General features: G+C 36.9%; 3 protein-coding genes across 3 annotated transcripts; all 3 read left to right on the top strand.

Annotated features, from left to right (window-relative positions):
- Positions 1-1,580: 1,580 nt before the first annotated feature.
- On the top strand, positions 1,581-2,180 carry LOC119663052. Its single transcript, XM_038072719.1, has one exon. The coding sequence runs from the start codon at positions 1,581-1,583 to the stop codon at positions 2,178-2,180; it is 600 nt and encodes a 199-aa protein (XP_037928647.1).
- A 3,100-nt stretch (positions 2,181-5,280) lies between these two features.
- Positions 5,281-5,880, top strand: LOC119663051. Its single transcript, XM_038072717.1, has one exon. It carries the CDS (start codon positions 5,281-5,283, stop codon positions 5,878-5,880), a length of 600 nt encoding a protein of 199 aa, XP_037928645.1.
- Positions 5,881-8,953: 3,073 nt separating this feature from the next.
- Positions 8,954-9,553, top strand: LOC119663050. The gene has a single exon (XM_038072716.1). It carries the CDS (start codon positions 8,954-8,956, stop codon positions 9,551-9,553), a length of 600 nt encoding a protein of 199 aa, XP_037928644.1.
- Positions 9,554-13,769: the final 4,216 nt, after the last annotated feature.

The raw sequence follows: 13,769 nt of genomic DNA, 5'->3' as shown, positions 1-13,769 counted from the left end.
ATATATATATAATAGTTTACGAGCATAAGGCGGTTTTAAGTCAACGCGCTTGGAGACTATTATATGTATATTCAATATATCAAGCGTATATTCTTTTACTTTCTTTCCCAAACAGGTGAACACAGAAACAAGGTGAACCAAGCCAACTACAAGTTTAGACTAAAGACCATTTGCAATTTCACAGAGGTAATCATTAAAAGTAAGACCATTGGGAATTTTTGTTCATGCTGATTTCATTTAATTTCTTCCTTTTGTATATATATTATTGAATTTTTTTATAAATAAATAGTTCTGAAAACTGAAATCACCATCTTTTGCCATTGGAGCGTTGTCTGGTAAATATTTTCCTGGCGTGAATTCTGCATTCGGCATTTTTGATGTGATTTTTGGTAACACTATTGCTTCGATATGACAGCTCTTATTCCTAACATGTATAAATTGAATTTCTAATGAGCATTTGGCTACAACGCTTGTTGTTTGCCCATTGATAGCTTTTACATTAGTTTGATAATTGGTCAATGGTGCTCTGATTGATCTTGCTAATTGTTCTGTTATTATACAAGATTGTGATCCTTGATCAAGAAGCGCTCGTATCGGATTGAGTTGTTTTGTAGTCTTTATAATTACCATTGCTGTTGCTAGTAAAACAGTTTTTCCTTTTGGATGTTGTACGACGCTGCCACTTCGGTCTCCGTGGTGTTCTTCAATGTTGGCATCCTCTGTTTATTTATGTTATTTGTGAATGTTGGTTTGCCTTGAACTTGTTCTTGCATAAGTTGATGGTGTTTTTTATCGCAAATTGTACATCTTTTTTTTATTCAAGCACAATTTACTAAAATGCCCACTCTGAAGGCAATTAAAACATAATTTAGTGCTCATAATCTTTTCACGATATTCCGGCACCTTCATATTCAGAAACTTTGAACATCGAATTATGGTAATTGATGGTTACCATTACACACCAAACATAGCGTATGTATTGTAGTTACATGCGTTTTTGTATTTACAGCTGTTGGTCGAAAATTATTCTCATTTTCACGATTTGTGTCATGAGTTGTCTCTAATCCTCTAACTCTGCTCTCAATAAACTCGTATAAGCTGCTCAATTTTGGTGTTTGTGTTGATGCTCCTCTTGAATGTTGGTATAATTTTCTGAATTCACCATTTAATTTTGGAAGCCGTATCTATATTATTACTGGATCTCAACTTGACGTGTCCACATTTAAATTACGTATACAATAAAACACTTCTCTAAAATCACCCATTAATGTTTTTAAATCCTGTGCATTTTCGTTTCTTATTGATCTGAGCGACAATAACTTATTAATAATGAATGATTAATAAGGAATGATGCTGACTACGATCCCTGAGGAGCCATTTGCTACCATCACAGCCGATTTTATGGGGTCACTACCGCGATCGAAAAATGGAAATACAATGCTGCTGGTGATACTAGATAAATTTTCGAAATGAACGGAGTTGATACCCACATGTCTAGCGACATCCGACAATGTGATCAAAGCGTTGAGAGAAAGAATATCCAATTCATTAGTAATGTTTTCAAGCAGTGGTTGTTAAAGATGGGTATTACACACAGAACCACAGCATCGTACATGCCACAGGAGAATCCTACTGAGCGTGCGAACCGAACTATTAAGACACTGATGTCACAAACGGCACGCGACGAACATCGTACGTGGGACGAGATGCTGCTGGAAATCACTTTAGCCATTAACACTGCGAAATCGGATTCAACAAATTACACTCCAGCCTATCTAGTGCAATGGCGAGTGTTGAGACTCCCCGCCAACTTGTTCGTCGAATGCACCCCAGGAACAGGAAATCTGCAAGTAACCCCTGTAGTGAAAGCCGAGAAACTACAACGAGTGTTCAAAATCAACCAACACAATCTACAACAAGTCGCAACAAATCAGGCGAAGTATTATAACTTGCGTCGTCGGAATTGGAGGCCGTGGATAAATCAATTAGTGTGGGTTAGACAACATTCCCTCTCAAATGCCAAAAACTATTTTTCAGCGAAACTTGCACCAAAATTCGACGGTCCATTCAAAGTACAAAAATTTATATCGCCAGTGTTAGTAGAGCTTAGTGCAGAAAATACAGCAACATTAACTAAGGCGCATATTGCTGACCTTAGGGTGCATTATGGTTATCCTTAAAATATAAAGGACATTAACACTTATGTACCGGCAAAGTAACTGCAACATAAAACAAATACCCGCTATCTATTCAAGTATTTAAAGAACGTGTGCCATGAGGAAGTTCTCAGTCGTCTTTTGAACTAACAACGAAATTTGAAATTTCCGCGGAAAAGTTTCGCACAAGAATGATCGAAATAAACAACAGTAGAACAAAATGTCAATACTTGCCGAAGCCTGCAGCAATCAATAAAAACTCCAAGAATATGTTGAAGCAAAGTACAAAAAAATCGTCAAGCGTAAGGTGGGTCCAAGTGACTCCAGCCAGCACCAACATCCAATAGCTGAAAATAGTCAAGCGATTCCAGGTATTACTTCAAGTGACAGGAATCAAGCATCTACGGCTCAAGGGAGGAGGTTAAAAATAAGAGCGTAGTAATCACAGCAGCGGAACCTTCGGCAAAAGGAATAGGTAATTATGTCGCTAATACAAAAAATCCAACGTGTTACGTTACGTCACTAATGGTAGGAACAATATCGACAGAACCCAGTTCCAGTGAATCCTGCATAACTCACGCAATGGAACAAGAGGATGTGATTGATCTCGACTACGACTGACAACAAATGGAGCTGGAGGAGAATGAGATCGCACGCCCCAAACAAAAAAGGGTTTGCATCACTTGGCCGGCAGAGCTGGAATCGACTATACGCGACGCACTTACTTAACATATAAAAGTTAAACGAATTACCTACCGTCGAACGTTCAACAATGTACTGTATCTGGTGCGAATTTACCGTCAAGATCTCGTGACTGTCCATAGTCTCCACAAACCGTAAGAAGGAGAGGAATGTACATAAATAAACACTTTACACCTCATTAATTTTTTTATATCCAAAATTGTTGTTATGAAGTCTCTGTTATATATGAATAAAATTGAGAAAATATATTTTATGAGAAATATCTGATACGTATCTTAATGGTCTTGTTTTTAATAAATTAACCCACGTTGGAATTTAATATTTCTGTTGTATAGATTTCCAACAACAATTACCCAGACTACCCACAACTGCAACACGTGAAGTAGTCTGAAGTTAGGAAAATTAAAATTAACATAAAATTGGTAAAATCATAAATACACACCTTCTGGATTTACCGCAGCTACTTTAATGTACTTATAAATTCTTTACTTGCACATTATTTTTTACAAATCAATAAACGACGTTAAAAATTACAAATACCGGTGCTGGTTATAAAGTCAAAACCAAATAGACAAACGTCAGAATCATCAAGAGAATTCGCCGCAAAGAGACGATCAGAACCACCACCAAACAATAGAAAAAACACTGTAAGTGAGCTACATGAAAAGCTCGTCTGATCAGTATAAAAGGCGACGCGTTTCGTTAAGAGGCACTGAGTCTTGAATGATCACTGAGTGGCATTATATGTCAACCAATAAAATAATATAACAAATATTATCTGACACGAAGGCGGTGTTAAGTCGTAGTGTATAACATAATACAAAATATATATATAATAGTTTACGAGCATAAGGCGGTTTTAAGTCAACGCGCTTGGAGACTATTATATGTATATTCAATATATCAAGCGTATATTCTTTTACTTTCTTTCCCAAACAGGTGAACACAGAAACAAGGTGAACCAAGCCAACTACAAGTTTAGACTAAAGACCATTTGCAATTTCACAGAGGTAATCATTAAAAGTAAGACCATTGGGAATTTTTGTTCATGCTGATTTCATTTAATTTCTTCCTTTTGTATATATATTATTGAATTTTTTTATAAATAAATAGTTCTGAAAACTGAAATCACCATCTTTTACCATTGGAGCGTTGTCTGGTAAATATTTTCCTGGCGTGAATTCTGCATTCGGCATTTTTGATGTGATTTTTGGTAACACTATTGCTTCGATATGACAGGTCTTATTCCTAACATGTATAAATTGAATTTCTAATGAGCATTTGGCTACAACGCTTGTTGTTTGCCCATTGATAACTTTTACATTAGTTTGATAATTGGTTAATGGTGCTCTGTTTAATCTTGCTAATTGTTTTGTTATTATACAAGATTGTGATCCTTGATCGAGAAGCGCTCGTATCGGATTGAGTTGTTTTGTAGTCCTTATAATTACCATTGCTGTTGCTAGTAAAACAGTTTTTTCCTTTTGGATGTTGTACGACGCTGCCACTTCGGTCTCCGTGGTGTTCTTCAATGTTGGCATCCTCTGTTTATTTTTGTTATTTGTGAATGTTGGTTTGCCTTGAACTTGTTCTTGCATAAGTTGATGGTGTTTTTTATCGCAAATTGTACATCTTTTTTTTATTCAAGCACAATTTACTAAAATGCCCACTCTGAAGGCAATTAAAACATAATTTAGTGCTCATAATCTTTTCACGATATTCCGGCACCTTCATATTCAGAAACTTTGAATATCGAATTATGGTAATTGATGGTTACCATTACACACCAAACATAGCGTATGTATTGTAGTTACATGCGTTTTTGCATTTACAGCTGTTGGTCGAAAATTATTCTCATTTTCACGATTTGTGTCATGAGTTGTCTCTAATCCTCTAACTCTGCTCTCAATAAACTCGTATAAGCTGCTCAATTTTGGTGTTTGTGTTGATGCTCCTCTTGAATGTTGGTATAATTTTCTGAATTCACCATTTAATTTTGGAAGCCGTATCTATATTATTACTGGATCTCAACTTGACGTGTCCACATTTAAATTACGTATACAATAAAACACTTCTCTAAAATCACCCATTAATGTTTTTAAATCCTGTGCATTTTCGTTTATTATTGCTCTGAGCGACAATAACTTATTAATAATGAATGATCAATAAGGAATGATGTTGACTACGATCCCTGAGGAGCCATTTGCTACCATCACAGCCGATTTTATAGGATCACTACCGCGATCGAAAAATGGAAATACAATGCTGCTGGTGATACTAGATAAATTTTCGAAATGAACAGAGTTGATACCCACATGTCTAGCGACATCCGACAATGTGATCAAAGCGTTGAGAGAAAGAATATCCAATTCATTAGTAATGTCAATTCATTAGTAATGTTTTCAAGCAGTGGTTGGTAAAGATGGGTATTACACACAGAACCACAGCATCGTACATGCCACAGGAGAATCCTACTGAGCGTGCGAACCGAACTATTAAGACACTGATGTCACAAACGGCACGCGACGAACATCGTACGTGGGACGAGATGCTGCTGGAAATCACTTTAGCCATTAACACTGCGAAATCGGATTCAACAAATTACACTCCAGCCTATCTAGTGCAATGGCGAGTGTTGAGACTCCCCGCCAACTTGTTCGTCGAATGCACCCCAGGAACAGGAAATCTGCAAGTAACCCCTGCAGTGAAAGCCGAGAAACTACAACGTGTGTTCAAAATCAACCAACACAATCTACAACAAGTCGCAACAAATCAGGCGAAGTATTATAACTTGCGTCGTCGGAATTGGAGGCCGTGGATAAATCAATTAGTGTGGGTTAGACAACATTCCCTCTCAAATGCCAAAAACTATTTTTCAGCGAAACTTGCACCAAAATTCGACGGTCCATTCAAAGTACAAAAATTTATATTGCCAGTGTTAGTAGAGCTTAGCGCAGAAAATACAGCAACATTAACTAAGGCGCATATTGCCGACCTTAGGGTGCACTATGGTTGTCCTTAAAATATAAAGGACATTAACACTTATGTACTGGCAAAGTAACTGCAACATAAAACAAATACCCGCTATCTATTCAAGTATTTAAAGAACGTGTGCCGTGAGGAAGTTCTCAGTCGTCTTTTGAACTAACAACGAAATTTGAAATTTCCGCGGAAAAGTTTCGCACAAGAATGATCGAAATAAACAACAGTAGAACAAAATGTCAATACTTGCCGAAGCCTGCAGCAATCAATAAAAACTCCAAGAATATGTTGAAGCAAAGTACAAAAAAATCGTCAAGCGTAAGGTGGGTCCAAGTGACTCCAGCCAGCACCAACATCCAATAGCTGAAAATAGTCAAGCGATTCCAGGTATTACTTCAAGTGACAGGAATCAAGCATCTACGGCTCAAGGGAGGAGGTTAAAAATAAGAGCGTAGTAATCACAGCAGCGGAACCTTCTGCAAAAGGAATAGGTAATTATGTCGCTAATACAAAAAATCCAACGTGTTACGTTACGTCACTAATGGTAGGAACAATATCGACAGAACCCAGTTCCAGTGAATCCTGCATAACTCACGCAATGGAACAAGAGGATGTGATTGATCTCGACTACGACTGACAACAAATGGAGCTGGAGGAGAATGAGATCGCACGCCCCAAACAAAAAAGGGTTTGCATCACTTGGCCGGCGGAGCTGGAATCGACTATACGCGACGCACTTACTTAACATATAAAAGTTAAACGAATTACCTACCGTCGAACGTTCAACAATGTACTGTATCTGGTGCGAATTTACCGTCAAGATCTCGTGACTGTCCATAGTCTCCACAAACCGTAAGAAGGAGAGGAATGTACATAAATAAACACTCTACACCTCATTAATTTTTTTATATCCAAAATTGTTGTTATGAAGTCTCTGTTATATATGAATAAAATTGAGAAAATATATTTTATGAGAAATATCTGATACGTATCTTAATGGTCTTGTTTTTAATAAATTAACCCACGTTGGAATTTAATATTTCTGTTGTATAGATTTCCAACAACAATTACCCAGACTACCCACAACTGCAACACGTGAAGTAGTCTGAAGTTAGGAAAATTAAAATTAACATAAAATTGGTAAAATCATAAATACACACCTTCTGGATTTACCGCAGCTACTTTAATGTACTTATAAAATCTTTACTTGCACATTATTTTTTACAAATCAATAAACGACGTTAAAAATTACAAATACCGGTGCTGGTTATAAAGTCAAAACCAAATAGACAAACGTCAGAATCATCAAGAGAATTCGCCGCAAAGAGACGATCAGAACCACCACCAAACAATAGAAAAAACACTGTAAGTGAGCTACATGAAAAGCTCGTCTGATCAGTATAAAAGGCGACGCGTTTCGTTAAGAGGCACTGAGTCTTGAATGATCACTGAGTGGCATTATATGTCAACCAATAAAATAATATAACAAATATTATCTGACACGAAGGCGGTGTTAAGTCGTAGTGTATAACATAATACAAAATATATATATAATAGTTTACGAGCATAAGGCGGTTTTAAGTCAACGCGCTTGGAGACTATTATATGTATATTCAATATATCAAGCGTATATTCTTTTACTTTCTTTCCCAAACAGGTGAACACAGAAACAAGGTGAACCAAGCCAACTACAAGTTTAGACTAAAGACCATTTGCAATTTCACAGAGGTAATCATTAAAAGTAAGACCATTGGGAATTTTTGTTCATGCTGATTTCATTTAATTTCTTCCTTTTGTATATATATTATTGAATTTTTTTATAAATAAATAGTTCTGAAAACTGAAATCACCATCTTTTACCATTGGAGCGTTGTCTGGTAAATATTTTCCTGGCGTGAATTCTGCATTCGGCATTTTTGATGTGATTTTTGGTAACACTATTGCTTCGATATGACAGGTCTTATTCCTAACATGTATAAATTGAATTTCTAATGAGCATTTGGCTACAACGCTTGTTGTTTGCCCATTGATAACTTTTACATTAGTTTGATAATTGGTTAATGGTGCTCTGTTTAATCTTGCTAATTGTTTTGTTATTATACAAGATTGTGATCCTTGATCGAGAAGCGCTCGTATCGGATTGAGTTGTTTTGTAGTCCTTATAATTACCATTGCTGTTGCTAGTAAAACAGTTTTTTCCTTTTGGATGTTGTACGACGCTGCCACTTCGGTCTCCGTGGTGTTCTTCAATGTTGGCATCCTCTGTTTATTTTTGTTATTTGTGAATGTTGGTTTGCCTTGAACTTGTTCTTGCATAAGTTGATGGTGTTTTTTATCGCAAATTGTACATCTTTTTTTTATTCAAGCACAATTTACTAAAATGCCCACTCTGAAGGCAATTAAAACATAATTTAGTGCTCATAATCTTTTCACGATATTCCGGCACCTTCATATTCAGAAACTTTGAACATCGAATTATGGTAATTGATGGTTACCATTACACACCAAACATAGCGTATGTATTGTAGTTACATGCGCTTTTGTATTTACAAATTATTCTCATTTTCACGATTTGTGTCATGAGTTGTCTCTAATCCTCTAACTCTGCTCTCAATAAACTCGTATAAGCTGCTCAATTTTGGTGTTTGTGTTGATGCTCCTCTTGAATGTTGGTATAATTTTCTGAATTCACCATTTAATTTTGGAAGCCGTATCTATATTATTACTGGATCTCAACTTGACGTGTCCACATTTAAATTACGTATACAATAAAACACTTCTCTAAAATCACCCATTAATGTTTTTAAATCCTGTGCATTTTCGTTTCTTATTGCTCTGAGCGACAATAACTTATTAATAATGAATGATCAATAAGGAATGATGCTGACTACGATCCCTGAGGAGCCATTTGCTACCATCACAGCCGATTTTATAGGATCACTACCGCGATCGAAAAATGGAAATACAATGCTGCTGGTGATACTAGATAAATTTTCGAAATGAACGGAGTTGATACCCACATGTCTAGCGACATCCGACAATGTGATCAAAGCGTTGAGAGAAAGAATATTAGCCAATTCATTAGTAATGTTTTCAAGCAGTGGTTGGTAAAGATGGGTATTACACACAGAACCACAGCATCGTACATGCCACAGGAGAATCCTACTGAGCGTGCGAACCGAACTATTAAGACACTGATGTCACAAACGGCACGCGACGAACATCGTACGTGGGACGAGATGCTGCTGGAAATCACTTTAGCCATTAACACTGCGAAATCGGATTCAACAAATTACACTCCAGCCTATCTAGTGCAATGGCGAGTGTTGAGACTCCCCGCCAACTTGTTCGTCGAATGCACCCCAGGAACAGGAAATCTGCAAGTAACCCCTGCAGTGAAAGCCGAGAAACTACAACGTGTGTTCAAAATCAACCAACACAATCTACAACAAGTCGCAACAAATCAGGCGAAGTATTATAACTTGCGTCGTCGGAATTGGAGGCCGTGGATAAATCAATTAGTGTGGGTTAGACAACATTCCCTCTCAAATGCCAAAAACTATTTTTCAGCGAAACTTGCACCAAAATTCGACGGTCCATTCAAAGTACAAAAATTTATATTGCCAGTGTTAGTAGAGCTTAGCGCAGAAAATACAGCAACATTAACTAAGGCGCATATTGCCGACCTTAGGGTGCACTATGGTTGTCCTTAAAATATAAAGGACATTAACACTTATGTACTGGCAAAGTAACTGCAACATAAAACAAATACCCGCTATCTATTCAAGTATTTAAAGAACGTGTGCCGTGAGGAAGTTCTCAGTCGTCTTTTGAACTAACAACGAAATTTGAAATTTCCGCGGAAAAGTTTCGCACAAGAATGATCGAAATAAACAACAGTAGAACAAAATGTCAATACTTGCCGAAGCCTGCAGCAATCAATAAAAACTCCAAGAATATGTTGAAGCAAAGTACAAAAAAATCGTCAAGCGTAAGGTGGGTCCAAGTGACTCCAGCCAGCACCAACATCCAATAGCTGAAAATAGTCAAGCGATTCCAGGTATTACTTCAAGTGACAGGAATCAAGCATCTACGGCTCAAGGGAGGAGGTTAAAAATAAGAGCGTAGTAATCACAGCAGCGGAACCTTCTGCAAAAGGAATAGGTAATTATGTCGCTAATACAAAAAATCCAACGTGTTACGTTACATCACTAATGGTAGGAACAATATCGACAGAACCCAGTTCCAGTGAATCCTGCATAACTCACGCAATGGAACAAGAGGATGTGATTGATCTCGACTACGACTGACAACAAATGGAGCTGGAGGAGAATGAGATCGCACGCCCCAAACAAAAAAGGGTTTGCATCACTTGGCCGGCGGAGCTGGAATCGACTATACGCGACGCACTTACTTAACATATAAAAGTTAAACGAATTACCTACCGTCGAACGTTCAACAATGTACTGTATCTGGTGCGAATTTACCGTCAAGATCTCGTGACTGTCCATAGTCTCCACAAACCGTAAGAAGGAGAGGAATGTACATAAATAAACACTCTACACCTCATTAATTTTTTTATATCCAAAATTGTTGTTATGAAGTCTCTGTTATATATGAATAAAATTGAGAAAATATATTTTATGAGAAATATCTGATACGTATCTTAATGGTCTTGTTTTTAATAAATTAACCCACGTTGGAATTTAATATTTCTGTTGTATAGATTTCCAACAACAATTACCCAGACTACCCACAACTGCAACACGTGAAGTAGTCTGAAGTTAGGAAAATTAAAATTAACATTAAATTGGTAAAATCATAAATACACACCTTCTGGATTTACCACAGCTACTTTAATGTACTTATAAATTATTTACTTGCACATTATTTTTTATAAATCAATAAACGACGTTAAAAATTACAAATACCGGTGCTGGTTATAAAGTCAAAACCAAATAGACAAACGTCAGAATCATCAAGAGAATTCGCCGCAAAGAGACGATCAGAACCACCACCAAACAATAGAAAAAACACTGTAAGTGAGCTACATGAAAAGCTCGTCTGATCAGTATAAAAGGCGACGCGTTTCGTTAAGAGGCACTGAGTCTTAAATGATCACTGAGTGGCATTATATGTCAACCAATAAAATAATATAACAAATATTATCTGACACGAAGGCGGTGTTAAGTCGTAGTGTATAACATAATACAAAATATATATATAATAGTTTACGAGCATAAGGCGGTTTTAAGTCAACGCGCTTGGAGACTATTATATGTATATTCAATATATCAAGCGTATATTCTTTTACTTTCTTTCCCAAACAGGTGAACACAGAAACAAGGTGAACCAAGCCAACTACAAGTTTAGACTAAAGACCATTTGCAATTTCACAGAGGTAATCATTAAAAGTAAGACCATTGGGAATTTTTGTTCATGCTGATTTCATTTAATTTCTTCCTTTTGTATATATATTATTAAATTTTTTTATAAATAAATAGTTCTGAAAACTGAAATCACCATCTTTTACCATTGGAGCGTTGTCTGGTAAATATTTTCCTGGCGTAAATTCTGCATTCGGCATTTTTGATGTGATTTTTGGTAACACTATTGCATCGATATGACAGCTCTTATTCCTAACATGTATAAATTGAATTTCTAATGAGCATTTGGCTACAACGCTTGTTGTTTGCCCATTGATAACTTTTACATTAGTTTGATAATTGGTTAATGGTGCTCTGTTTAATCTTGCTAATTGTTTTGTTATTATACAAGATTGTGATCCTTGATCGAGAAGCGCTCGTATCGGATTGAGTTGTTTTGTAGTCCTTATAATTACCATTGCTGTTGCTAGTAAAACAGTTTTTTCCTTTTGGATGTTGTACGACGCTGCCACTTCGGTCTCCGTGGTGTTCTTCAATGTTGGCATCCTCTGTTTATTTATGTTATTTGTGAATGTTGGTTTGCCTTGAACTTGTTCTTGCATAAGTTGATGGTGTTTTTTATCGCAAATTGTACATCTTTTTTTTATTCAAGCACAATTTACTAAAATGCCCACTCTGAAGGCAATTAAAACATAATTTAGTGCTCATAATCTTTTCACGATATTCCGGCACCTTCATATTCAGAAACTTTGAATATCGAATTATGGTAATTGATGGTTACCATTACACACCAAACATAGCGTATGTATTGTAGTTACATGCGTTTTTGCATTTACAGCTGTTGGTCGAAAATTATTCTCATTTTCACGATTTGTGTCATGAGTTGTCTCTAATCCTCTAACTCTGCTCTCAATAAATTCGTATAAGCTGCTCAATTTTGGTGTTTGTGTTGATGCTCCTCTTGAATGTTGGTATAATTTTCTGAATTCACCATTTAATTTTGGAAGCCGTATCTATATTATTACTGGATCTCAACTTGACGTGTCCACATTTAAATTACGTATACAATAAAACACTTCTCTAAAATCACCCATTAATGTTTTTAAATCCTGTGCATTTTCGTTTCTTATTGATCTGAGCGACAATAACTTATTAATAATGAATGATTAATAAGGAATGATGCTGACTACGATCCCTGAGGAGCCATTTGCTACCATCACAGCCGATTTTATAGGATCACTACAGCGATCGAAAAATGGAAATACAATGCTGCTGGTGATACTAGATAAATTTTCGAAATGAACGGAGTTGATACCCACATGTCTAGCGACATCCGACAATGTGATCAAAGCGTTGAGAGAAAGAATATTAGCCAATTCATTAGTAATGTTTTCAAGCAGTGGTTGGTAAAGATGGGTATTACACACAGAACCACAGCATCGTACATGCCACAGGAGAATCCTACTGAGCGTGCGAACCGAACTATTAAGACACTGATGTCACAAACGGCACGCGACGAACGTCGTACGTGGGACGAGATGCTGCTGAAACCACTTTAGCCATTAACACTGCGAAATCGGATTCAACAAATTACACTCCAGCCTATCTAGTGCAATGGCGAGTGTTGAGACTCCCCGCCAACTTGTTCGTCGAATGCACCCCAGGAACAGGAAATCTGCAAGTAACCCCTGCAGTGAAAGCCGAGAAACTACAACGTGTGTTCAAAATCAACCAACACAATCTACAACAAGTCGCAACAAATCAGGCGAAGTATTATAACTTGCGTCGTCGGAATTGGAGGCCGTGGATAAATCAATTAGTGTGGGTTAGACAACATTCCCTCTCAAATGCCAAAAACTATTTTTCAGCGAAACTTGCACCAAAATTCGACGGTCCATTCAAAGTACAAAAATTTATATCGCCAGTGTTAGTAGAGCTTAGCGCAGAAAATACAGCAACATTAACTAAGGCGCATATTGCCGACCTTAGGGTGCACTATGGTTATCCTTAAAATATAAAGGACATTAACACTTATGTACCGGCAAAGTAACTGCAACATAAAACAAATACCCGCTATCTATTCAAGTATTTAAAGAACGTGTGCCATGAGGAAGTTCTCAGTCGTCTTTTGAACTAACAACGAAATTTGAAATTTCCGCGGAAAAGTTTCGCACAAGAATGATCGAAATAAACAACAGTAGAACAAAATGTCAATACTTGCCGAAGCCTGCAGCAATCAATAAAAACTCCAAGAATATGTTGATGCAAAGTACAAAAAAATCGTCAAGCGTAAGGTGGGTCCAAGTGACTCCAGCCAGCACCAACATCCAATAGCTGAAAATAGTCAAGCGATTCCAGGTATTACTTCAAGTGACAGGAATCAAGCATCTACGGCTCAAGGGAGGAGGTTAAAAATAAGAGCGTAGTAATCACAGCAGCGAAACCTTCTGCAAAAGGAATAGGTAATTATGTCGCTAATACAAAATATCCAACGTGTTACGTTACGTCACTAATGGCAGGAACAATATCGACAGAATCCAGT

This window comes from Teleopsis dalmanni, unplaced genomic scaffold (genome assembly GCF_002237135.1).
Source record: "Teleopsis dalmanni isolate 2A unplaced genomic scaffold, ASM223713v2 unscaffolded_contig_0101, whole genome shotgun sequence".
NCBI classification, from domain to species: Eukaryota; Metazoa; Arthropoda; class Insecta; order Diptera; family Diopsidae; genus Teleopsis; species Teleopsis dalmanni.
The sequence above is the reverse complement of the archived record's forward strand: the minus strand, read 5'-3'. Positions and strand labels throughout refer to the sequence as shown.